Source organism: Temnothorax nylanderi, unplaced genomic scaffold (assembly GCF_030848795.1).
Source record: "Temnothorax nylanderi isolate EJ_2023f unplaced genomic scaffold, tnyl_v1.0 TNYL_tig0043_pilon, whole genome shotgun sequence".
Taxonomy (NCBI): Eukaryota; Metazoa; Arthropoda; class Insecta; order Hymenoptera; family Formicidae; genus Temnothorax; species Temnothorax nylanderi.
This window is the reverse complement of record NW_027249105.1, coordinates 244142-271414: the sequence shown is the minus strand read 5'-3', so window position 1 is coordinate 271414 and position 27273 is coordinate 244142. Positions and strand designations below refer to the sequence as shown.

General features: G+C 41.5%; 1 protein-coding gene across 1 annotated transcript in view; it reads right to left on the bottom strand.

The window, feature by feature from the left end:
• Stet (stem cell tumor) overlaps nucleotides 1-27273 on the bottom strand; it is a 359247-nt gene that overhangs the window by 122221 nt on the left and 209753 nt on the right. The window contains exon 5 of the mRNA XM_071704632.1: nucleotides 21709-21821. Within this exon, the coding sequence (XP_071560733.1) occupies nucleotides 21709-21821 (113 nt within the window). The remainder of the gene's footprint in view (nucleotides 1-21708; nucleotides 21822-27273) is intronic.

The window sequence follows — 27273 nt, the reverse complement described above, 5'->3', positions numbered from 1 at the left end:
CGTACGATGTTGATAGACTGTGCTCGCTAATTAAACACGTCACGGCGTCACACGAAGACGCGCTCGTATTCTTTATCCGTGTTCCGAAAAGCATTCTGAAGCCGCACGATATGACGCGAGTCAAATTGAGAAAAGCGAGACCGATCATTCAAGACGAATGCGACACATACCTCGGCATCCGTAAATTCCGCGAAGCACATGTATTAACATTCGATATCACATATATCACAGTTTTTCGCAACTGAACCGTCGGAGCCCGACGATACGCGTTACTTTGCGACGCGATCCGAGAGCAATGATGAATAATGCCGAAATGCGTGAGCGATGCGTGCCGCTCGCCGCTAACGGCTCTCGGCGATACGAATGATGGGCGTGAAGGGGGGGTAGGTGACTAGCGCGGTGTGTTCGTCGCGCCTAGTTACTTTATCCCCACTTCAACCCCACTGCCGGCAAGCGCCGCGCCGCGCGGCGCGACCTTAGGCCAACGTTGGTCACATTGCTCTCGGATCGTAGCACGCATCGCCGCGCCGCGCCGCCCGCGCCCGCCGGGTCCGACGGTTGAGATTGCGAAAAACTCGGATATATGTGATATCGAATGTTCATTTGATACATGTGCTTCGCGGAATTTATACGGATGCCGATACGTATGTGTCGCATTCGGTAATATTGACTTTCGGATTACATTCTTTCGAATGATCGGTCTCGCTTTTCTCAATTTGACTCGCGTCATATCGCGCGGCTTCAGAACGCTTTTCGGAACACGGATAAAGAATCGGAGCGCATTCTCGTGTGACGCCGCGACAAGTCGAGTGACACCGCGATGTGTTAGCGAGCACATTCTTTATTAACGTCTTTGTTAACCTCGTGTTACATCGTGTCTTGATATTTGGCGATCGTGCGGGATAGAAACGAATGTGAATGTTCATAAATCGATGATTTAATTGCGGGTAATCAAAATCGTCTGACCAGCAGCAAATGTATCGTCCTCGTGACGGTTGCTGCTGACGAGTGGCGAGTGAAGTTCGCCGCGAGATTTATGAAATTCTCTCCGCCGTTAGCGTCTACCCGCGGGACATGACGGGCCGACGGGCGTCGAGCGGATCGTGTAGCTTTGTTCGTAGCTTCTCCGACGTAATTTTTCCGTCGCCGTGCAATCAAGTACGCGCCGCGTCGCGAGATTAATACCGGGAAGTGCCGTGCAAAGTGTCGCGCGATAATAAGCGACGATATTTTCGCATGTGAACGTCGTGCGTGAGTGCGCCGACGGAGATGTGACAACGGAGAAGGACCTGGAGGATCGAGGAGAGGAGGAGGGGGCCTGGGAGGCATCGGGCGACGGCGGAGCGACCGTGAGGTGAGTAGTTGCTATTCTTTTACTTTTTTTTCCGTCCTGTCGGTCCTGTGGGCGGACTCCGTGATTTTCGAGGTTCAACTCCGGCGCAATTTCGCAATTTCGAAGTTCGATCTCCGGCATACGCGAGAAATATGCGAGAGGAGATATTACGTCGCGCGAGAGTCGCTTCTCTCTCAGGGCCATTCTGCAATACGTCGCAAATGCACCGTCCTCCGTCGCCAGTCGCGAACGATGGCAAGTGCTAATTGAAAAGTATTATTTCCGGTTGCGTTTGTCAGTTGTGATTGGCAAAAGAAAGTTGGCGAACTTCTTATTTTCTGGCGGCACCAACTGGCAATCGGCAAGCGAAAATAGCACTTTTTAACTAGCAATTGCCATCCTTCGCGACTGGCGACGGATAATGCGATTGCGACGTATTGTAGCATGGCCCTTATTCGCACGGTCGTAATATCACTTGCACAATTTTTCGCGGATTAATCATCGTGGATTTTTCGCGAACGAGTTAATGCGGAAATATGCAGCCGCTTGCGGCGCCGCGGTTGTTTCTTACATTAGTCTCTTGCATTTTGAAATCAGATCTGTTAAAATAACATTTTAAAAATTTAACGGGCGCGATAATTATTTACTCAAGATGGATTATCTTGGACGCTACTTTAATGTAAAAATATTTCTATGTTACAGATCAACGCAGTGTTATCTACAACTCCGCTGCTGCACATCGGCCGGTGAGTTATTATTATTTTTTTATTTAAATATCGAGGCAATAGATTTGTAAAAATTATATTACAAACGTAAGTAAAATGTACGTATGAGAAATGAGATATTATAAAAGAGTTGCAAACAGTCTTTTTCTGACAATTATTAGACGCTGTATCGAAATTTTTATTTAAAATTATAATTAATGTAGTGGTAAAGTGTTCTGTGTTATTTAATCTCATGAAATATCTGAATATATTATTTATTTTTGCAGCTATTACAGAAAGAATTAACATATTAAAGCTTAAGAATATAAAAATATATTACAAATGAACTAATATATTATAATCTATTGCCACGAAATGAATAGGCACGGATGAGTAGACTCTAGAGCCTAGAAAATGTTATTATAATTTATGTAAATAAAAGTGGCGATAGGTTGACTAGACACGGTGTGCTCGATGTGCCTAGTTAGCCTGCCCCTAATTTCCACCACTCATGTTGCCGAGAATTCGCAGCCCCAGTCAGACTAAAGACTAAATTTATTTACAAGATTAATGGAAGAGAGTACTGTCCTTGCCTATGGTATTGTATTAGTTCACCTACACGTACTATAGAAATGATGAATACACGAATAACTTATAATTAGTTGTGACTCACAGCTGACAGTGTATATCAGTAGTAGAAACTTATGTATAGTCAGTCGATCGGTGTTTTTCAACAAGTCATAGTAATATAACTCGTATAAGTCATAGTTCAACAACTCGGTAGTAATATATTAGTGGCGATATCATGGCGCAGAGAGAGTGGCGATATCTTGATATCTTGATTAAATCACATAAATCAAATATGATATGATCCAAGTAGATATGATGCAAGTAGCTCACTTGCACACAACGAACTTGGATTATACTTTATTTATATGGTTTGATTAAATATTTAATTATTCAAACTAAAATTTTAGTTTTATTAATACTTTGAAATACATATGATCAAATATGACCCAAGTTCGTCGTGTGCAATGTGCAAGTAGCTCACTTGCACACAACGAAATTGGATAATATTTGATTTATGTGATTTATTTTGATTAAATATTTAATTATTCGATATATCTGTGAAGGAGGAAGAGGGAGAGAGAGAGATAAATCTAAATAAAAATCCAGGAAACGTAAACGTTGCCGAAATTTCAAAGAACACTTAAAAAAACAGATAGTATAGGTACATCTACATATTCCGATATCATGTTGATTTTATTTTTATTACAATCAAATAAGAGTAAAAATGTGAAAAAATTTTGTTAATATTCGCACTAACGCGAGAAAAATTTTTTCAAAGACAGTTTTAATTTAAACAAACAACTCGTGTTCCCATTTCAAATTGAATAAAAATTATCTTTCGCTCGAGTCCTGTAAAAAATTTCCTATGAGAATGGAGTAATAAGATTTAAAAAATTTAAAAATTGTGATAAAAATATATCCTTGTAATATATAAAATTTATAAGAGCATAATAGATAGCCATAACAACTATAGATACTGGTACTTCTAAATTATCGATTCTGCACGTCGCGTTTTAGCGCATAAGCGAAATTTTTTTTCCTTCAATTACATTCGAAAAGGCTTGTTTTATTGGGACTTTTATCACCCCGCAAATTACGTCGGGTAAGACTGTAGGAGGAACAGCACGCTGACGAGTTTGAGAAGCGACACAGCGTGAGCGGCTAGCGTGTCAGGTTTCGTCGTGCATCAGCGAAACCGGAACGTCGCCCCGGCGCCGAAAGCGGGAGAAAGGAGAGAGTCAGAGAGAAAGGATTAGATAGAGAAAGAGTGATAGAGAGTAGGATAGAGAACTGATCGGGAGTACGTCCGAGCACTCGATGTTCGCCCGGGCCTTCGACGGTGACCTGACAGCATACGGCAGTGGATGCTTCTCAATGGATGGACGTTCGAGAAAGGCCGCCAGATGAGGGTGAGAGAGAGAGGGGAAAGAGCAAGCAGGGAGAAAGGAAAGGGGCGTACGGGACTTCGGAAGCGGACCTACAGAGCCCGCTATGAGGCTGGTTATACACTACGGGCGTCCCGTTGCTCGTTAGCGCCGGTAATTGTCACTTGTTAGGTGCCACGTCCTTCCTCTCTACATCTCCCTCTTCTGTGCATTTCCCCCCCCTCTCTCTCTCTCTCTTTCTCTTTCGCCTCTGGTTTGTGCGATCCACCCTTTCCCCTCCTCCAGACGGACCTAGCGACTCTCGAAAGCGGGTGTGAGAGCTTTTTCGAAAGCACTTCACTGTCGAAAACTCGAGACCAGTTCGAGACCGACGAGTTCTTCTATTTACCCGTACCACTGTCGTCTGCTACCTCCTCCTTCTACGTCCCACACATACGCAAGCCTCGCTTGTTGCTGCAACAGCCGCGCGAAAAATTGCACGGCCGAGAAAAGTGGACGCCGCTTGCGGCGACTTTTGTTCGTTCGAGGACGTCGATCGATTAGCGTCGAGCACCTCGTCGCCGAAGTGTTTGTCGAAAGAATGTTAACTCATTCGAGAAGTGCGTGGAAGACGAGGAGCGGGATGCACAGGGTACCGAGAGTGTTACCGCGATCGAACTTACTCGACAAGATCGACAATAATGCTCGGCACTCGCGCCACACCTGCGAGATGATGGGATATACAGCGAATTAATCTCGGCGGTGGTTTGAGAGACGCGCTGCTTTAACATCGAGATGATAACATAATACGTAGTTTCGTGTCTAAAATCATTGAAAGAGAATACCATGTATTAATTAGAATATCGTGTATTAATGAATAAAAGATTTGATAGATCGAGATGATTATAACAGTTAAAAGTGCGAATTAAAAAATCGACCACTATGCGATTAAAATAACAGTATAGACGTGTTATTAGTCTGAAGGAGTAATATTTGAGATGGATCGTTCATTTAAATTTACAGAGAAGAAAGTTCTACTCTCGGGGAAAAAATTGCGTGATTCCGTAATTTCTCATCGCAAAGACTCTTTCGGAATGAATTTCCGACAGAATGTGGAACGCGATTTCCTGAAGCTTACGCCGCTCTGCAATGTAACGATCTGTACGACAAGCGAAAACAGCATTTTTCAAAAGAATTCTCGTCCACTCGACAAAGTAGTATTGCGTAATCTCTACGAAGTAGAATTAGGTGGGTTCCGGGCTTTTTTACTATTTTTTACGCCGTGCATACGCGATGCCAGGGATGTAACAAACGCCAGAAAGAGATCAAGAGGAGAAAAGAAGAGAAAGAAATGTAATTTACTATTATACTTTTCAAACAAATTATTTCATGCATGAGATAAAAGAAATGCGACACGTGTAAAGTTCTTAGGGATAATCATATGTTCGCGTTGCAATGTATGTGTATATATACAAAAATATAGAGCTATATAAAAAATGATTAAAAAAGAATGAATGAATGAAAAAGAAGACAAAAAGAAATCAGGGCTAAAAGATATGCGAATTACCTGCTATGTGTTTTACATTTGCAATATACATATTACTGCGTGATATTATTACTCACCAAACTGAGGCGCATAAAAATAATGAAAAAGTCGACAGAGTTTAAAATAAAAATTGTAAAATCTCGTAGGTTTTTTTACATAAAAGTGAGAAAAATTATTTACATTATCGCGTTGAACTACCCTACACTGACATTTTCAAAAAACGTGCTTCGTTCGATTCGATTATCAGGCACATACAAGTTTATATAAAACAAACATATATATTTTCGGAAAGCGTCGATTTGTCCTGAACACATGATCGACGTGAAAAATTAGTGATAAATATTCACGGGCTCATGCGTAACCGCGTACCTTCAGCAAACATACAACGCAATTCTACATCGTATCGATATATTCAGCGTGCTTTTCTGTTTATATTGCCTTAATGGAAAAAGCATGTCAAATAAAAAATAATGCAACGCGCATTGTTTCGTCATATGCGCAATCGTGCAATCGTGCGAACGATAATTGTCGTCGCGCGACTATGCTATTAAAATCCATGGGACAAAATAAATAGAGATTGTTTGTGAAGAAAATTTTTTACACAAAGAGTAAATACGTTATGCAATTTTAATGTAAAACTATGATTGATATAATGAACAATTAAAAGTACATCGTTTATTTAGTGACATAAAATAGTATAGAGAACTCACGGAAATTCACAATTTTTCATGATTTCCAAAGAAGAACATTGTCGCAATTAGCTTTCAAAATTTAATATCTTTATTCTCTCTCTCTTTCTCCTCTATTTTTTTCTTTTTTATATGAGATAGTTCAATTAAATATAATAATTTATAACATATTAAACAACGCGCGAAACATCAGGCAATGCATTGGTAAATTTATTTAATAAATATATTTCAACGTTAAACGCGCCTCGGAGAAAATTCGCGAAGCGTTTATCTTTCACAAAAAAAACAACGAAAATAGCGGAAATTCGGTAGAAAAAGAACTGGCGATCTGTATCGGCTAAACTAATAAACCGCCGGGTAAACCGCTAATATCAGTGCCAGACGAACATAATTACTATATCAAATTTTAAAGCAACAGGAGATAAAATAAAAAGGCAAATTCAGCTTAAATACAGAATATCGAATGTCGAGCAGAATTAATAGAGATATAGTGTAATTACATTTCGTGGTATTACCTTTTCTCAAACATGCCCATACCTATATACCTCAAAGAAATTGAATAAATAATGGATGAACATGCGGGATAAATAAATGACGATGACAGGGAAAATGGCGGGGAAAGCAGCAGATTGTAAAACCCGTCGGGAAAAGTATGGCAAAAGCTATGAATTATAGATTGGCGCGAAATGGGTTATTAGAAGCACAAGATTAACTATTTTATGTGCCATCACTACAATCTGCGCGATCTCGCACAGGAAGAGATAGTAGATAGCGGACGAACAAGCGAGCGTATTTCGTTAGTTGTCGTTTCTCTCTTCCGACCTCCGCGCAATCCCAGCCGCACACGGGGGTAGCGTGTTTAAACGCGAAATTGTCGCTCGAGGTACTTATGCGAACACGCGCTCGTAAAACATTCCAGTATTTGGCCAGTTTCGCGCCCGATTTCGTCGACACGTTCGCCGCGCCGTGTATCGCCAACACACGCCACGCGGAAAATCACCCGGCGCCGGAAGGAAAACGCGCGCAGCAATGTAAAAGGAAGGGCAAATAGAGGATAGAATCGAAAGGTGCACCGACAATCGTCGTAGTCGCGGTAATATATGGGTCAATATTCTGTACGGAAAGAACGGTTTTGCTGAAATATATATATGTATAAAAATTAGGCCAGATACAAATCTGAAAATAATTCTATTGGACCATCAAAATAATTATGTAGGACGCTCAGGCATGATAATGCTACAAAAAGTTTTTCTAGCAACCAGCTTGAGCATTCAATATAATTATTTAGATAGCCCAACATAATTATTTTCAGATCTGTCTGGCTTAATTTTTATATACTTCAGTAAAACCGTTCTTCCGTATGGTAATTGACATGACTTACACGAGAACACAGGCAGATCAATTACTTTACCCGATATTACAGCAACTCATATAAAATCGCGATAATAAATTCTAAAAACAATAAAGCCTCAACTGCAACGTAGCGGAATAAGAGCAAAGATTGTATTTCAATTGCATGTTAAAAATAATCACAATATCGTTATAATTTATGTTATATGACTCATAAATATTCTTTATGAATTATTTACCTCTCTATTACACATATTTGTTATCCAAAATATATTTATTTATCAAATATCGTAACATGATTTCGCAGTTTGAAGGCATCGGAATATGTCACTGCTTATACCAGTGTACAAATGACGTATGCAACACGTGTAAAAGCTTGATCAGCATGAAAATTGACGAAACATATTCCAAGTGCAATCCCACCGGACGCTCCGGCACGGTATTACCTGTTTTACCATCGACACGTCACCCATCGCGTCGAGATGGATAATTAAATACCCGGAAGCTTAACAGAAATGAACGTTTCAGGGATGATGCGACACGCTCGTAACGAGGCGAATTATTGGTGCGATTAGCGCGAGCGGTGAGCGATGATCGAAAGCGCGATCGCAAACAAAGTGCGACGGCGCCCGAATATCCAAGCGATTTATCTCACCGCTGTTGTGTGATAGCCAGGCTAGAAGAGCGCTACGTTACGTACATACGTCGATGTTGGTAAATTTGTCAGTCTTGCACCCGTCGCTCTGTTAATTACGTGATATGACTGTTGCGAGAATATCGCTTAAATTTTTCTGAGGTCAAATTTATCGACAGAAAAATCTCAGCTGCAGTAAATTAATAAATATCGTGTAACATAGCTCACGTTGACAAATTTAATAAATTTTGCGCGTGGATTCGACTTTAGATATCTCTCTAATATTGCGTTAAATCCACCGGATAAATTTACCTGATTTTTGCGACCGCGACGGTCGCACGAGGGACGCGACAACACGGGGAAAGCATATGTTTCCAATTATCTCTCTTTCTCTGTCTCGATCTCCTCTCTCGACCCGTAATTCGGGATTATTCGTGCGTGGCTCGCGATGACCGCACGCATAATAATTACCGCGATGTCGCGATGGAGTGCGTTTTTGTAATTCGATATTTAGGGTCGCGCACCGCGCCCCCGTTGGACGGGATATATCCGGGGCGGCGTATAATTCCGCATTCAATATGGCCCACCATCGTCGGCACCATAAATTATCGCTAGATAGATTCATATGCTAGATAGATTCATATGAGAATCGACTCGAGCGAGAGCCGCAATAATGAAGTCGCGAGATGATTTTCGATTGTTTTTCGCATTCACTTGAACGGATTCCGATCACGGCATTTACCTTCAACGTGAAAATTTTGAGTAGTTTTCCGTGTTGGATTAAAAGCGATGGAGGGAAAAAATATAAACCTCGATGAAATAAGTAACCCGTAAACCCCGCGAGATGTCTAAAACCGTAAAAACTGCTGCAAGAAATTCGAAGAGAGTCATCGAAAACGACTGCGGAAACATTTACAGAGCTTTAAATTTATCATCGATATGGACTTCGGTGAAATACGACGTACTTAATGTCTTCGGAAATATTTGTAACTTCCGCGTATTGGGACCCTATAAAATCGATTTCGTACAACTGTATATTTCCTCCGCGGGATAGGAAACTGCTTCACGGATGAATATATCCACAAATCTATATCTACCATCAAATCTAACAAGAAGTATCCGGAAAACAATTGATTATGCGAAAGATATGTGAAATCACGCGATAGTTATTATTAATCCAATTAAAACTCACTCGCGTTCCTATTGTTATTTCTGTAAATATTCAAAGAGTACTAGAGTTATTAGTTTCAAACACGCGCAATTTCTTATTATTCTTAGACTTTCTTTCTTAAACATATCCAGGATTGTACCCATGATATATGCGTTATTCACTACGCACTACGTACATGTGTGCTCCGATATATTATTGGGACTTGCGCGACTATATGTACGCCGTCCGTGAATTTTCTATGTAGGGGCAAAGAAGTCCACCGTGAAAAGAAATCCTTGGATAAATGCAAATTCGACCTATGTACATACACGCGAGCACACAATTGCACCACGACAGACATGCATTTTATGCGTTTTCGAGGGACAGCCTCAATCCTGGCGCGCAACAACTTGGGATAAAAGTTCCGCGTTTTCCTCCATGTAGTCTCCTGCCTTCTCCTCTCGATGCTACATAACCCGCCCATAACAGTGTCTCGTCCAAGTAAAATACTCGACAGACAGTAAGTAAACACGCGAATGGGCTAGATTGAATTTGTGAATCCGCAAGCACAAGCACGGGAATTTTTGCGCACTCGGATAGAGATAACCGTCGACTAAAAAATTCGCAAATATAGGCGATAAATTTAATAGAGAGCATACGCGATTTCACTCGCGCAAGTCGAGAAAACGAGAAAAATTATTGTTACTACGGCTATAAAATAAATGGCGAAATTATATTAATAAACGATACATCAAAGCATAATTTTCTCCGATTATTTCACTCCGACGTATTGTGACTCTGTGGAATTTAAAAGACTATTCCGTGAATTTACTAGTTTAGATTCTTCTGGCAATTTGAACGGAAGTACCATCTACGCGATTGTCGACGTAGACGCAAAAAAGGTGCCACGTTCGCGCGCGCGCCGATGCATTACATTACCAGCACGAGTGGGTAATTAATTGTTGACGATAAACTGTAACGTACGCGCTCAATTGCAAGCTGACCAAAACATCGACAGTTTGTCAGCCGGATGTGGGTCGCCGCAATAATTTCTGACGTGTTTCGCGCGTCGCGCGCCCCGGCAATAACGTATCGTCCCGGCGTAAAACGGATCCGCGCGGCATAATACCGACAAATCGAGGTGTGTAAAGCGTAATTGATCATTAGTGACAAATGACTGTCACCGACTCTATCGTGGCCCCGCCGACCGCCTACCTACGAAATATTGCCGTTAAATACGGCGATTTGTCAATTTTCCACTCGTTTCGCAGTTGCACGAAATACGCATACCTTGCGTGATCGACGACTCCCACGTGTGTGTTTTCCTTCCCGTTCCCCCCTTTTTTTAAAACTAATTTCAACAACGCGATTACCACAATCGATCACCCCTTACCGCCAGCCGATTAAATTATCGTCGATTAGAGTATCGCCGTCTGTCGACCCGCTACATTCGTCGTGTTTATGATATTCCACTCTTGCAGAAACAATCTTAATTAAATCGAATTATACATGATTCGTCTAGGAGAAACGGCGAATTAATAAAAATATACGGCATTCAGGATGTTTCTACAACAATTTTTGCAGAAACGGTATTTAACTTCGCAGATCGTCCACATCAAATCAAATCCCTGTGTTAAATCGACGAAATATGGAATTACAAGCATCACTCGGTGCACATGTACAGAATATTTCGATCATGGCTTCCACGAATCGGTCGAGACAGACATGACGTCTAAGGAACATACGGTGACCATTGAGGTCGTGTACTTTTCGGATCGCACGAGAAGCTTGCTCAAGTAAAACGAAAATACCGATTAATGTCGCGATGATACAATCACCAGAATTAACGGCCGCGATTAACATTTATTTTATCGTAGGTTCGATCCTCGCGTTACACGAACGCGAAATATCATTCGTATACACGTCTGCATGCGCATATTATATATGGAACATTATCGTCGACGAATTTTTCGTTTATCGCACTCTGTCGTTCGATATTGGATACAGATAGGTGATCCAAGAAATTTGATTCTCTCGTGTTTGCATTTTCCATTTATACACGAAAGCGACACGTTTCTACGCTTGAACGCGAAATATAACGTGCATGCACGGAATTTTGAAGTAATTTTTTTCAATTTTCTATAATACTAACACGAATCTGAAACGTTGGAGGAGAAGAGGGGATCGATTCGATTGCGTATTTCACGATTGGAACGAGATTATGCAGTTGTCGACGAGACTGTTGAGGATTATTCATCGAGGACCGAGCTTTTATATAACATTAAATAAATGCGGCTAATTTGATCTTCGCAATGGAATAAACATTAACACGAGCGAATATTGACTACGTTTATGACTAACGAATTACTGCCGGCGACGTCAAATTTAATTACCAAATGCCCTGCAATGCTGATTATAAAAATTTAATACCTCCGACGCAGAGTTTCGAGGCACAAAGTCGACCCTGCGTCTTGCACACAGTTCTCTTGCCGGGTAAAATACTCTTTCGACGTTTTATATACAAAATCTTTGCCACATTTTCCCCATCGACGCGTTTTAATTCGTCCTCTGACGAGGCACGCGTAACTCACGCGAACGACAGTAAATTTCCTCCTTGCGTTTTCAAGTAGATTCAGTGGGAAAAGAGAGAAAAACTTTTCTGCGCATTTCGTTAGAATTGCGAACACGTTTCTCGCCAGTTTCCGCTACAGATAATATTCCGGAGATCCGTCGCCGGGGCGATCGTCTTTCTCGCGCCATCGAGATAAAATATTCCCGAAGACACACTTCGCGCGATTCGCGCTATGAAACTGCGCGAGGCAAATTTGCAGTCGGGGGACAGAGAGGTATCGGGTGGCACGCGCCCCGGAACGATCCAACCATCGAAGAGATTTACGAATCCACAGTGAACCGGCCGAGTAATAAGCTTACGTGCGATGTGAATTATTGAAGGGGACACACAGGCAACGAATGTGCACGTTTCGCAATGTATCGTTAATCGATACGCGCGGCAGAAAATTTAGCGACGGACTTGCGAAAGAATAATGGAGAACAATATAAATATTAATATGCGGCAATTAAAAGCTGAATATTTTATCTCGCAGAAATAAAAGATTACGCGGGATGGACAACGTTCGTTTCTCGATCAGGATTTTTCTCCGATTTTTCCGCGAAGAAACAGAAACGATAATAATTGATGCATGATTCGCGCATAATAATTCTCTATTTTCGATCGACTAGACTAGATAAACGGAGCAATGTCGTTTGTGATTCTTGTTGACATCCTCAATCGGGCGGTATTTGTTTGGTTATCGGTCCCAACGTATATCCTACACCAAATACAGCTAATCTTTTGATCGCGAATACCGCGGCTGTTACAATTCGTCTAAAGTATCACGGCGACTAACCTAATTGCACGTAACGCAAAAAGCATGTAACCGTCATTTGTAAATAATCTCGACAAGGACGACTGTCTCTTTCCGTTCCCAAAGTTCTCTTCCATCGGAATATTCGCGTATTACGTGTCACAATTTTAAATTACGTTGTAATATCCACGGATAATCGGATCGCGACCGCGGGGGTTTAGGTTAGAGCGACGCCGCGACACTTTTCGCTGTCGTCGCGGCCTTGACACTCAAAGGAAAGGATTATAGAACGCGACGATCGATCTCGCGCGAAAGAGAGTTCGTCGTCCTTGCCGCGTGTCTCGCGGGGAAGGGAGACGGAGGATCGTAACGATCGTCGGAGAGACACGCGGAACTGTCGGGTCGCGCCGGTAAAGAGAAAAACGGAAGGATTAAACTTTGATATATTTACATGATCGACGTGTGCTGCGGTCTGGTCGGCTCGCCGGCATTGTGGTGATGGTGGTTGTTGCCGTTGCGGTTATTGCCGCCGCCGCTTAATCCCTGCACCTGTGCACTAGTCGCGATAGTAGTCCTCGCCGGCTGCCGGCTCGCGCTATCCTTCAGTATCTTCGTCGCACTTAACGGCATGGCTGTCACGCACATCGTTCCGCGCGCGGCCGCTGGTATCACCACGTCGACAGCACACACACCGCGAGCTGGTAGGCTCGACACCCCGCGCGACGGAGAGTACGCGTTCTCTCAGCTCGGCCAAGACATCCGGACGATCGGCGCCGACGACGACGACGACGTTGAGGAGGACGACGCGATTTTAACGCGACGTCCCACGCGACGCGACGGTGCACGAGACGGTGTTCGCCCGCTCGGACTCGCAAATCCACCCGTGCCGATAGCGAGCATCAACGCGGACGTTGGATGCGCTCGACGCTCGAAAGAAGGCAAGTGGCCGTGGAAGGAAGAGCGCGATGTGCGCACGGGCCGCGACCGACGAGCGCCTATTCTCTCTCGTCCGCACGATAATCCCCGCGCGAGCGCGTGTAAATAACGTATCTCTCCCGCACACCGTGTGTAACGTACGACGCTTCACAGATCCCACCTCGTGGCGCGCCGCGGGCCTACTGAGTGACTGATTGACTGAGTGACTGCCGCGAGCCTGGAGCCACGAGCCGCCCTGCGTGGGTGCACACGCGGTCTCGACCGACCGACGGGGCTGGCGACACGTCGATTGGCCCGATCCAGGGGCAAGCTCGCGTGGTGGGGGCGCCGCGAGCCAATAGCGCGCCGCGCCCGCCGGAGCGACCCTTCGCGAGTCACGCTCGGCACTTGGTCGCGAGCCGTCGCGCCGTGCGTTTCGTGCCGTCCGCGCGTCGCGCGTCGTTCGTCGTTCATTCCCGATAGATTCGGTCTCCCTTCCTCGAAGAGCGAATATCACCACGTATCGCGCGCGCGAATCTTTCAGTGCCGCGGAGAGTCGAATGCACGAAGATAGAGATTCAGAGTGTCCTTAGCGACTAAGGAGCCTTCCTTCCTCGGAATTCCTTGAGTCTCCCCCTTTGACATTCGCGCGGGTGTGATACGAATCGATAATTGAGCAGCGAGGAGTCGGGTTGTATATGCCCGAGCGAAGGGTGGATCTGGGAATATCGTCACACGAGTAATTTCGATTCCGAGATCCCGAGTTGTATTTCGTATCGATACGTTCCGTATCAATCACGTATTCGCGGCGATACGTTCCGTAATCCGGCGTGTGCTTGAAGAGTCGATAGTGCCAGTGTCGCTTTATATAGATGTGATCGATTGACTCTTCCTCTCAATTACGCGACTTTGTTCGACATAGTGCAAGTGACTTGAATCCGTACAGATATCTTTTGTTTTCGCATTGCGCTTTTAGTTTCGCATAATTTTTTGATTACCTACTTGTAATGGGCAAAATCCTCGAATTTTTATTTTCGTCGATATCGTCGTGCATTAAAAATTATTTCTCTATCAGAATGTTTTTCTGGAAATATACATTTTCACTCATTTATTCGTACTTTATTGTACTCTCGTCGATAGTGTTTGTGATTCGTAAAAAATTTTGTACATTTGAGGACTCATCAAAACGTTATTTTCTATGAATTTTTATGAACGTCATATCGATATTTATCAATATTTATCGATATTTATCGCGATTGGGTACGCAAAAAAACTGTCGTTCTCTCAGCACGTGAAAATGATTGATGTCGCGCTGATTGACAGGTACACGTGTCATCCGCGTTAAAAGTGCTCTTCACGTCGAAATTTTACCTGTTTTCGATTCAAATGTTACTTGCATACGGCTACGGCGGTACGTTTCGTCGTTACGATCGCTGTTTTACGAGCTTCGTCCCGTAAAACTTTTTATTGTTCCATCAATCGTTGGATATACGTTCTCGTGTGGTTTAAACGGATGTTCATATTGTTAAAAAACCCGGTACTTCTCATTGAGTTAAAAAATTTATAGTATTGTCGAGGGACGAAGATTTAACAAGAAAATAAAAGAAGAAATAGAGAGAACTTTTTTTTATCTGCAAATGCTTTTTTGTATTTAAATTAACGTTCTAGTAAACGATGAGATCGATTTACACAAATATAAGAAATTGTTGCGTGCAATCCATTGCGATCAATTGTGAGAATGAAGAGACAAAATTCTACTTGAACGAATATACAAATTTCGATCTCCGTTTTTCTTGAAAAAAATATTTGTTACAAACAATGCGTTTTACGAAACATAACGATTACATGTAGTGAACGATTGGCACTTGGCATAGCAATTTGGATCTTCCGATAAATTTTTCAAATTTTTGACGTTTCGTTCTCCAGATTTTCGCGATACAAAAAAAAAACAGCAGACAGTAGCAATATTCGCGCGAGGCCAGCTGCCTCGTGGTTGTTTTGATCTATAGCTCGAAAGGTATTTTCATGCATGCAATTTATATGTATCTATATATTTGCGATTCCCGTATGCGAAAATATCTCTGGAGATATTAATTCCACGATTTCTATGCGCCTCTGCGACGCATGATCGGCCGCGTCGCTTTGTGAACGCCGATTGAAATGTAAATGGGAAAAGGATATCAATAACAGAGCCGTGTTCGCGTACTACGTGAGAGTTTTTCCCTGCGATTATTCGTGCGTCTACCTATTGAGAAATGATGGTAGCATGATCAAGGTTTACATCAAAGAACCACGATGCTTAAAAAAACTACTATAAAAAATCCTATCTGAAATAAATTGACTTTTTGCTAGTAAATATATTTAATTTTACATATTTGCTAATTATACAATAGAAAATTATTTAAAAGAATTTCCTACATTTTTGTAATTTTTTTAGTCGGATTTTTTTTGGCAGAAATGTTAAACTTTTTTTACCCTTTTTTATCTCTTTTAATAATAATGAAGATAAAACATTTTTTATGAAATTATTTTCTGAGCACTACAATAAGAGATAAAAGTACAAAAACAGAATTTCATCAAAACTCCGAGAGAATTACGTAATAATACCGACATCAAAGAATTATATGAATACAATCAGCGAGCGAATTACGCGGCTGCCCATAATTTTCCGGAACTCGAGTACAATAAAGATCTCTGCTTAGCTCAGAATGCCGGTGTCCATGCTACAGAACCAATTCGCGATCGCTCATCCGAGCCGAGTACAAGGTACAAGCCTCTGAAAGAATAATTCGGAATCCGTCGTACTCGAGACACGCGGTGGCACGAAGCGAAATAAATTACAGGACAAACCCGACGTCCGTAATCAATGCTTGTGAAATGTCAAATGCAAGTTCTTGCAGGTTTCGTTAGGACCCAACGACGCATCTGGACGACAGCGCATCGGTAGATCTGTGTGTACCTGCCAGGACACGGCCTCTCTCTTTTCCACTTATTCTCTCTCCTCTTTTTCTCTCGCACGCCCCATTTTTTTTTTTTCAGAAACACGCACGCACGTCGGAGCTGACCAGGTGCGGATTTCCAGGCCTCCGGATGCCTCGCGACCTCCGCTGTCCCCTCCCAAATACGTCTTTCACGACCCAGTAGATCGTCCTTTACCGCACACGATCCCTCTTTATATCGCCTATTAACTTCGACGCTCCACAATGTGTGTCTGCCCCGCGTCTCGCCAGATCTTATCGTATAGGCCTATCGCCGGCGGCGAAATTGGATTTGACGGGATTGCCCGATGGACGAGTGATCACGTGTAAAAACTACACGGTGATTAAACGGGGGGATTGAGAAGCGACATACAAGAGCGTCCCGGAACCGCCGATCATGATTTTAAACGGCAATTTTTTGCACGAAAAACTATTGCCGCTAAATTAAAATATATACATTTAATGTTAACACTTAATGTTTTTTTGAGCGGCGAATAAAGAAATGCTATTGTATTATAAATGCGTTTATTTTACAAGAACAATATAAAAAATGAAAATTTTCATAATATAATACTCCGTATTTAACAATCTAATAATATCAATAAATAATTCTTGAAATTAATCGAAGAATCTGCATATTAAGACATTTGTAAAGTTTGTAAAGACATTTAAATCTTGTACTAATTGGGGTCACTGGACCCTTTCTGTATCTTTCATCTTATTTGTGTTTGTGGAATAAGCTCGGTAATATACCGCTCCAGATCCTTAAATCCTTTGTGCCCTGGCATCACTTCATTACATGCTGCTGGGCCAACTAGGACGACGAATATCGAAAAAATGGCCACGTAGCTCTCACACAGAAGGCCAACAGCAGCACGTCGTTAGCCCAACCTCCAATTTGTCGGCTTCTCTTTTCCGTTCCGGGCGATTTTCGACGTGAGACGCGGTCCTTTGATGGTCAACAATGAACGACGGGGCTTTTACAATGCGGTCGCGCAGCGACAAAGTCGACTTCGTCGACGGCGACAACGACTACGTGCATCCATCGTCGAGCATCTTTTAGTAGCGCGGTAGGTAGGTAGGTAGGTAGGTAGGCAAGTAAGCAAGAAAAAATTGGAGCTCCTCTGAAACGCGGGCGGCCTTAGTTGAATGGGGTTTCGGCATATTTCAAAAACGACAAATATTTTCCTCCAAAAGGTGTTATTCGCACCGTCACTAAAAACATACCGCCCTAGGGTATACTGGAGACGAAGAACCAGCTAAATGCGTGAAATTATTGCGGAAATCGGCTTACCGAATTTCTTCACGGGTGGGTTCCGTTTTGGGATGATTGAGTCGTTAAATGAATAATCGATACCAAAATGTGACAATCATTTTCTACACGACACACGTATATATACTTAACGATGTATATATATTTATATGCAAAAATATTTCGACATAATTTTAAACTTGGAATTTTTTATTCTTTACTTTATAAAAATAACAAAAATATCGATTAGATTTTACATTAAATATTTTCTCTCGAACTTCGCTGGTTCTAAAAATGTGAGTGATATCCAATTGTTCTATTTTCAATAGTCTGATTATACTTAAATATAGATTACGATGCAAATAACTTATCTCACTCTGGAATATTTTTAATATTCAATAGATTGAATTTCCTCTACTTGGTACATTCTTGGTCGGGAAAATTCTGCAAATGATTTTCTGAACTCATTATATTTATCGTATTTGCATAGACTTTTCTTAATTTAATCGGCAACCGGAATTCACGAGTTACAAGCAATTTGCAGCTCATATTTTTAACTATTCGACAGGCTTTTGATAAGGCTTTTATGAAACCGAGTTCCGCGTCGTCGTCCAAGTACGAGGCTTTGACGGGAACGCCGTGAAGAGCGCGTTAAAAGCGCGAAATAATTGTGCTCTGCTGATGGTTCGTTATAATGGTTACGTATATATGCATGGTACGGGATGGAAGGGAAAGCGAAGTGGTTTTCCGCGAGAGCAGAAGCTCATTGTCGCGTCGACGAGAAGCGCGAACGAGCGCATAACGGCTGGATGACGCTCTCGCGAAAGCGAAAAATGGAAGCGCGACGACCAAGCGAGGGCCGACAAAGGGCCGAGATTGAGTGAGAGACGCGCGCGCAGCGAATTTCCGCATGTGTGTAACCGGGCTCTTTTTTGTATACCGTCCCGGTACCCACCTTGCAAAATGTCCGCTTCGAGTTTGTTAAGCAAGAGCGAATACCCCGACATAGAGGCGGAAGCGTGCACGGAGCGACGCGACGCTCCGAGTTTCATCCCTTCTTTTTGCGACAATGGTGAACGGAAATATCGTCGGAGCGGAAATCGGTGGATCGCGCTGGCCGAGAGTCACGAGAGTTATCCATCCATACCACTCCCCATCGTGCGGAGGTTTTTCACTCGCAAATGGTAGTTTGCCAGAAGCGTTCGTAAGTGCGGTCCTCACGACGCACAGTCCGACACCTCGCGGTTTAAATAAAAGATTAACGTCAGCCCGAATTAATTGCCGTTGCGATTCATGTCGGAGAATCTCAAAGACTTCAATATCCCTCTTGCACGACCACTACCATTACCTCGCGACCAATGCGGCTCTCCACCAAGATGTACATACCGACCGCCATAAACCGCCGTCGCCGCGTTCGAGGTTTTCAGGTGTGTCGGCTGTGCGACCTCCCGAGGGTACGAGCGAAGAAGTCCCATCTTTTCGCGAGTCAGCGGTAAAATTTACATACTCCTCGTCGCGTTAATGTAACGGAGTGCAAACGAGAGAAAGAGAGATATAGCGAGACGAAGAGATACGCGGTACGCGATCGCGGAAGCGGTCGGAAACGACAAAGCGAGACGAGTGATGTCGGTGTCATGGGGGGGGGGGGGGCGGGGGATGGCGTACAGACTTAAGGGTCGTGCTCACACCGAATTCCAAGCATGCGCTCGCTACCTGCTCGGAATATCGTCTCGTCATATTTCCGTCGTAACGCGTCGGATCCTTTCCCACCCTCGAACAACCCCCCCCCCCCCCGTTCAACACACTACCCCCGCCTAGACGCGACCGCTTGACACGAGGCGATATTTTATTTGCAAAGAACTCTGGCTGCAGGTTGCCGCTTCTTATCTTGTGTGCGCAGGAATTTCTCTCCTCGGTACGGCACGTCGCGGCGCGGCGCGGTGCCCAGATTTTACAGCGCTCATCATATTCCTCTCTCTCTCTTTCTTTCTATCTTCTTCTGTAGATCTCTACTTTTCATTTGTCTTTCTATAACTCTTTAAACTTCCCTGCTTCTCTCTCAATTTACCCAGGAGTGGACGATGACTTTGATCAAAGTTAATAATTTTCGAATGTAGAAAAAATAATAAAAAGATGTGAACAAACGTGTCAGGACTTATGTATATGAGTTTTATCTCATATAAAGCTTGTGAGAAGTTGGACAAATATTTGTAAAACCAAAAATTACTATTGTAGTGTGTATGTTAATCCAGAGTTCCTTGACAGCTGAGGGTTCGAAACTCAGTTCTATTAGTTTTCATATAGAGTCATGTGTCTACCTCGAAGTCTACCTTGCACGGCCTATCTTTTGTCGCTGTCTTCTCCGTTTCATTTTCTCGTTCTTCCTCTCTCGCTCCGTCGAGCACCATCTTCTCCGTCTCTTCTTTCGTGCGGGCGATACGATGAATTATTTATGAATAGCACCCAGGAACAAGTCGAATCGACCACGCTCGAGAGACCCGGCACGGGCGGCGCCTCCTCGAGAGAAAAGATGCCCGATACATATCCAAACCTATTCATCTTATCGAGTTGCTCCGCGAGAAAAAAGGAATTAATATCCTCGGACGCGCATCACACACACAAAGCGAAACGAATACGCCTTCGAGATCACGAGACGACATCGACGCGTTCGCAATATCGTTATAAATGACGCGTTAGATAGCAGAAATGCCTTTATTTAAATTGCACGCCAAATACTTCGTCACGTAACGTTTACAAATTACACTCGAAACTGCATCGTGTCGGGGACGTCAATAAATTGCGTTATTAAGCTTGTCGCGTACTAGCGATTATTCTGTAAGTTATATCGACGACGAACTCGTTGGACCCGTTAAATGTATGATTAACGACGAACGATATTTACTACATCGATTACACCTGGCAATCCGTGTCCAATAACGTAGCTGTTACAATAACGATCCATACGCGGGTTTATATTTCCTTCCTTTATAGAAAGTCACAAATTTTTTTCACGGCGCGGCTGCACTTGTCACTCTTCGTGGAAAAAAAGAATTTGCTCTTATAAAGAGCTGTTTAAAAGCGCGGAAGCGTATCGGTAAATAACGACATCGTTGCATTTATAATTTCACGGAGCGTAAAAGATGCAAAGCGAGAAAGGCACGAAGAAGGAAGTGGGATCGTAGGAGCGGGTCGTAGGAAGCAGAAAGATGTTGATGTTTCGCAGGTCGTACAATGTACGAGGTATGTCGGTACCTCCTCGGGGTTCTCTCGCATGGGTAACGATGCGCAGCATAAAATGCACGGTAGAAATACTGTAAGAACGGTTGTCCTCGTCCGCGTTTGCTGTCTCCGTCGTCGTCGTCGTCGTCGTCGTCGTGCACGTCGGATATTCTGCCGGAATAATAAAATACAGAACTTCTTTCGTCTCGTGTTTTCGTTTTATCCGCATTCCTTGCGTCTTCGCGCGTCTTTCTCGTCTCCCGACGTGTCGTAAGATGAGAGAATCGGTTTACTCCCCTTTTCGAAAGACCTATCACACTATCTCAACTCGAATGTACGATATTCTTAAAGAAGTTTTAGTAACGGAACGCCTTTTCGCAAATGATTTTTTTTTACTCGACTTACCTTCAAATGTTTGATTACGGCTTTGATAATAATAATTAGTAATAATGTAAGTCAATGTCGTCTGGAATTTCGACGGTTTAGATTTTGAATTAGTTAAGATTAATCGTTGGAAAGAGCTTCCTCCAAAAGAATGTCTTGTTAAAATCTTATGGAGCGAAAAATACGTGCTCCAAAATGCTACTGTCACATTTCAGTGGACCGTGAAAACCTTATATTAAGCGTGACTAATCGTACCTGCGAAACAGAGGCGGCTCATGCACGAGCAGGTGAAAATCGTTCTCGGAACAGATCTCACGGTCCCGATGGTGCACGGCGCACTTAAAACTTCTGGTCCGTTTTCCGCTCATCTGCAATCAAAGATATAATATAAGTTACATAAATATAATTATATAAATTACATCCTAAATAAAGTAGGTATGGAGAGGAACTGGACTGCAGAGACACGATTTAAGAAACTTGTACCAAATTTTTTTTTTAATACAAAATTTTATTAGAGAACGTGTAATAAACTTTTTATTTAAATTATTTTTAGAATAAAAATTGAAACAAAAATAATTTAAATTGAAACCATAAAATCTAATGTGAAAGATAATCTAAATTCATATATAAATTAAAGAAAATTCTTTATATACGTAGTATATTAATTATTGCGTCATAAAGTTATTTGGCAATTTTTAAATGTGTGAAACAACCCATGCACTTTTGCTCATATTACTTACTACAAAAGCATTGAAAGGTTACAAAGTTTTGGAATATTTGCGTTCCATTTACGTAAATCGCAAAACTCGAGATTTGTCTTGCGGGAATTCGTAGGGACAAAGGCTCGTTGCCAGTTTTGGCACCGACCCGGTGCACAGGAAGCACAAGCCATATAGAGAGTTCCTCGAGGCTGATATTTGGATCGGGATCCGTTAACGCGGTTAGGCAAATGCAAGCAAGAACGCCAGCAAACTCCTCGAGATAAGTTGTGTATATGTACGTAAAGTGAATGCTGCGCTAGGGGCCACTGCATGCCCGTTGTATTCACTCTACACGCTTACATGCACATATATGTATACATATATATGTACCTTGAGATCGTCTTACGCTGTAATTTGTAGCCCGTTTGCGCAGGGATAAGTGTACACGCAATGACATAGCCAAAGGACTAATGCGGTGTGATTAAAATTAATCAAGTATCAAGCGTAGTCAAATTCTCAACGTCGTTGCGACGAGGGACGTTTGTGTGTGTGTGTGCGTGTGTGTGTATGTATGTTGTGCGTTTGTGTCATGCTATATTATTAAAGAGATGATAAAATAGCAACACAAAGAAAATTTAATTTGAGAAATTATTAATGAGGCAAAATGCCAACAGTTAGACTCATAATTTATGGCATTTTTTATGCACACGTCACTCTACTTAGAATTTTCTTTAATAATCGAGATTAAGAAACTGTATATTTAATACATAATTATTGTTAATAAAACGTAATTATTCTAGCTGTAAAATTTGTGCGCGCAATTGAATAATTATGGATTATGAACGCGAATTTAATGAACAATCGTTTATCAAGTGTACCTTCGGCACAAATTGCACAACAATAAAATTTAATTCTCTTGCGTCATGATTTATCTTCTCGTGCAATATGTCATTCCGAACGCATTTTGCTTTTCGTGAGAAATATGCACGATATGTAACGCGAGTTTTCCACACTTTTTCTTTATTCACAAAGAACACTTCCATGCAAACTGGATAAGCCGCCGGGCTTTCTTATATCTTCAGCCCGATGGCATCTCAGAGATTTTACATCCAGTCACTTTCTTATCACTTCTTCTGCTCTTCCGCACGTTTCATCTCTGATTTACGTTAGACATCGTTTAAGAACAGCTGCATCGATTTTTCTTACCGCATCATAGAATGCTTCCTTCTTTATTTTTATATTTGTCCGCGCTTAAATATACTTTATGTATTAAATATATTATTTCTCAGAAAGTTTAGAAATGTTAGCTTAGGAAACTTAAAAATTAAAGTGAAAAGAGCGGAGACATATACAGACAGTGACAGATGTTTGGAAAGTATTTTGCAAATTTTACTGCTTATTGTGTGTCCTAGCTTGTATACCTGCCTGCTTCCTTCTCCTGCGTGTTATTTCAGGTGCGACACGCATTATCCTTATTTTTCGACTTTGCCGAGTTATTATCTTGAATGCTTTCCTTCATTTTCTTGACAATCGCATAGTGGCAAAGGTCGTTGTTGAAAATCTATCGAAGTGAATTCTCTCACGTACAAAACGAATATTTTATGCCCACCCACAGAGAATTTGGAGATTCAATACCCTTTGACACTTAACATTTGTCGGGATATCGAATATCTCAAAGATCTTTTAGAATCAGTTATTTATAATATCTTTCTTACTTTTTCCGTTTAAAAATCTATATATGTTTGCATATACTGTATTGCATTATTTATAGATATATAATTGAAAGAATAGAAATATAAACGAGATATAAAGAAAGAAAGAAATACGAACACATCTTTTAGCAAAATAGCATATATGCAAACAAGTATATTGGTAAATGAAATTCATACTTGCATGGAACACGATTTTCCATTTATTTGCCGATTATAACATTATAAGGGAACAAAATAAAAATGCAAGAAGCAGAAATTTCGGTTATCTCGTGGTTCAGAAATATACAACGATAGTGATACAAAGCTTGGCTCCTGCTCGTCTGATTGCCAAAAAGGAACCCGTTGAGTGACGAACGAGCTAGAAGAAAGGAAGAAGGGAAGGATGCGCCGGGAATGAAGGGCTCGATGGGAAAATTTGGACTAGTCAATGAAGAAAATTTAATTAGCTCCACGTTCAACGTACTTCTTCGTCGTCGGGACACAGTTATCGAGCATCCACTTCACGGCGACTTTATCGACGTCCACTTTGCGGTTTTCTTCTTGCAACGCTCGTTTTCATTAACGACGTGACGTGCTTCCGATCGCGTTTCTACGTCGAGGAGATACTCTTTAGAAAAATGCGATTCGAGTGCAGACAGCATTGTTATATACTGAAATCCTCATCGTCACGATGAGACTTTGAGGCAAGCCATAAAAATACACCGCGGAGAATTACCATCTTTCATTAGGAAGTTTGTCTATTCCGATATTTTCAAGCGCGAAAAGTTTTAATCGCGCAACAAGTTTCCTTCCCGTAAAAAAATTAAAAATTAAAATTTCATTGTTGTTTGCTCGGAAAAGAGATTTCTCTCTATTTTACTATTACATTCTTTATTCTTAAACATCTTTTTCTTTCTTACACATTTTATAGAGAATTATACAATTGAAAGAAAACGAACATTGAACTATATTATTAGTAAAAAAAGAGAAATTTTTATCGTTAACCCGTCTTTGTGTTAAGTTGTCTTTGCGAATTTTGTTCCACTGCAACGAGCTTACTTTTTTTAAGTATACCCTTTCAGCATCGTGTAGTATTTTTTCTAATATTTTTGTAACCACATATAAAAACGGTAAAGATATTTAGTTTATCTCGAACTTCTCTTCCTTTAGATGTCTCATTACGCTCTTGCAGAAGCGTAATGAATCTTTTATACCCAACGTACGTTCTCATTTCTCCCTTCATTCGTATTTATTTTTCCACTTAATTCGAACGTGAATTTATACAATACAGAACTCTCTATCATTTTTCATCAAGAATTCTCTACCATTTTTTATCAGTAAAAATATAAAATTCTGTCTGTAAAGTCGTAACGTGAAACGTCTTCCGCGAATATGAGATAATATGAAAATTCTTCGCCTTATTGTATCTGGCGGCGTAAAATATTCTTTAAATTTTTATCAATTGTTCCAATAAGAAAGAATATGAAACAGTGGCATAGAGAAACAAATTTGCCGTTCCCGTTTTCTCGCACGTTTACGTCTCCGATTTATGACACATCTCGTAATGAACACGCAAACATTTCATTACTCGCTACTCCCCAACCTCGTTTTTCTAGTTTACACCCGCAGTTTCGCTCGAATATTCTTTCATCGAGCGTCTCACGATCTTATAATAAATAATAACGCACAATATTCGTCACTAACAGATTAATTAATTATGCGAGAGAAAATAGAAGCCGAGATTAAAATAGATTGATTGAACAAAGAAATGAAATAAATGTAATCGTGTTAAGAAGAATTTAATTCTGAAGAATAGAACATATAGTTTTATATGTATAGAGGTAGCGAGAGAATTTCCAAGAACCAGCGCTCGGCGCCCGTACAGCATGACGTAAGCGCGTAAACAAGGTTACCGCGCTATCATTCAAGCGCCGGGGCTCGAGTCGGTCGGTAGTGGTGCGCATCGTATTACTTACTCTTCCAAACCTTGCCGCGACAAGTAGCAATAAGAAAGCACCGAACGGGATTCCATACGAGCGATTAGAGATTACAACCGTGGTCAATTAGCTCTCGAGTGTATCGAGATTAATGACTGTCGGCGTATCGACGCGACGGTTTTTATCGAAGTGGATATTCGGCATCGCTACCTGTTCAGTAAGCACGGTTAGGTTAGGTTAATGCGTTACTTAATGCAAGAATATGATCTCTTATCGAGGCCTACAAGGAATTCATGCGTCAAAGAATTAACGATTCCACGTGTACGATGTACCGTGTTGTAATTAAACGTTGTGTTTCAATATTTGTCGATGCCATAAATTCGGCATTCGTACATCGGAGATCCGTCGCCTCCGAAATCGTTATCGATTCGCTCCGAGAATCGTTACTCGAATCACGCTAATTTATGAGATGTTACGGGCGGATTTCGTGATTTCTCTCGTGCAGCCCCTTCGAGTTATTCTGATATTCTTCGCGACATAATTAAGTACGCATCGTGCCGTGAAAAGCGTCGTGCGATTGCATTAACTATATTATATATTGCCGTATTATGGCAATTAGCTCGCGCGCGATCGCGAATTAATTATAGTTTCACGAATAAGTATTGTGTGAATGCAACGAGAAAATCTAGGGAAGGAAAAAGGCCTAGGAAATATCTGGCAACGACAGTACATTCATAAAGTGAGCGACTTATTGCGCATTTATCATTTATTATTAATTATGCAGACTTTCATTATTTCCTTCTTATAAAAACAAAAAAGATTTCTGGAGATTATATAATTCTTTTAACTTTTACATTCTAAAACAAGTGAAACTGTGATTCTCTAATAAGTAAGAGAAATAAGCCGCTATATTTTTTACAATGGTTTAATTTCATTTCCTTAATCGCTTAAAATTACACGATTTTTTCTTTTTTTGAAGTTAGAACTCGGTAAAGAATAGTAATATATTAATACTAAAAATTCTTTTAATCGAGATAAGTTTTCAAATCAATAATATAATTAGACTCGTGAAAGTTTCAGAGATTTAACGGCGAGATTTAAGTTTTCAAATGTTAAATTTAATTCGCGATAATATCTTATAACAGAAGTCATTTCGAAATGTAACGAACAAAAAAGATTTAAGGGAATAAATTTATATTATAAAATAGTAAGCGTTTCGGGGCGACAACTCGGTTGGCATGCGGCCTTGGTGTTTGTTTTCCCCCGAGTACAGAATGCCGTTATAGTTTTTTATGTACGTAAGCTCGCGTCACGCGACTTCTCGGAATTTCGGAAACGAGTGGTAGGGATTGAGTAAGGGTGACTAGGCACTAAGCACAGTGCACATCGAGCACACCGTGCCTAAACAGTGTTATATCTTGTGATTATTGAAATTATCAGTTCGTGTAATTTATACAATTCGCAAGTATCGAAAAGCGACAACTTTTTAAT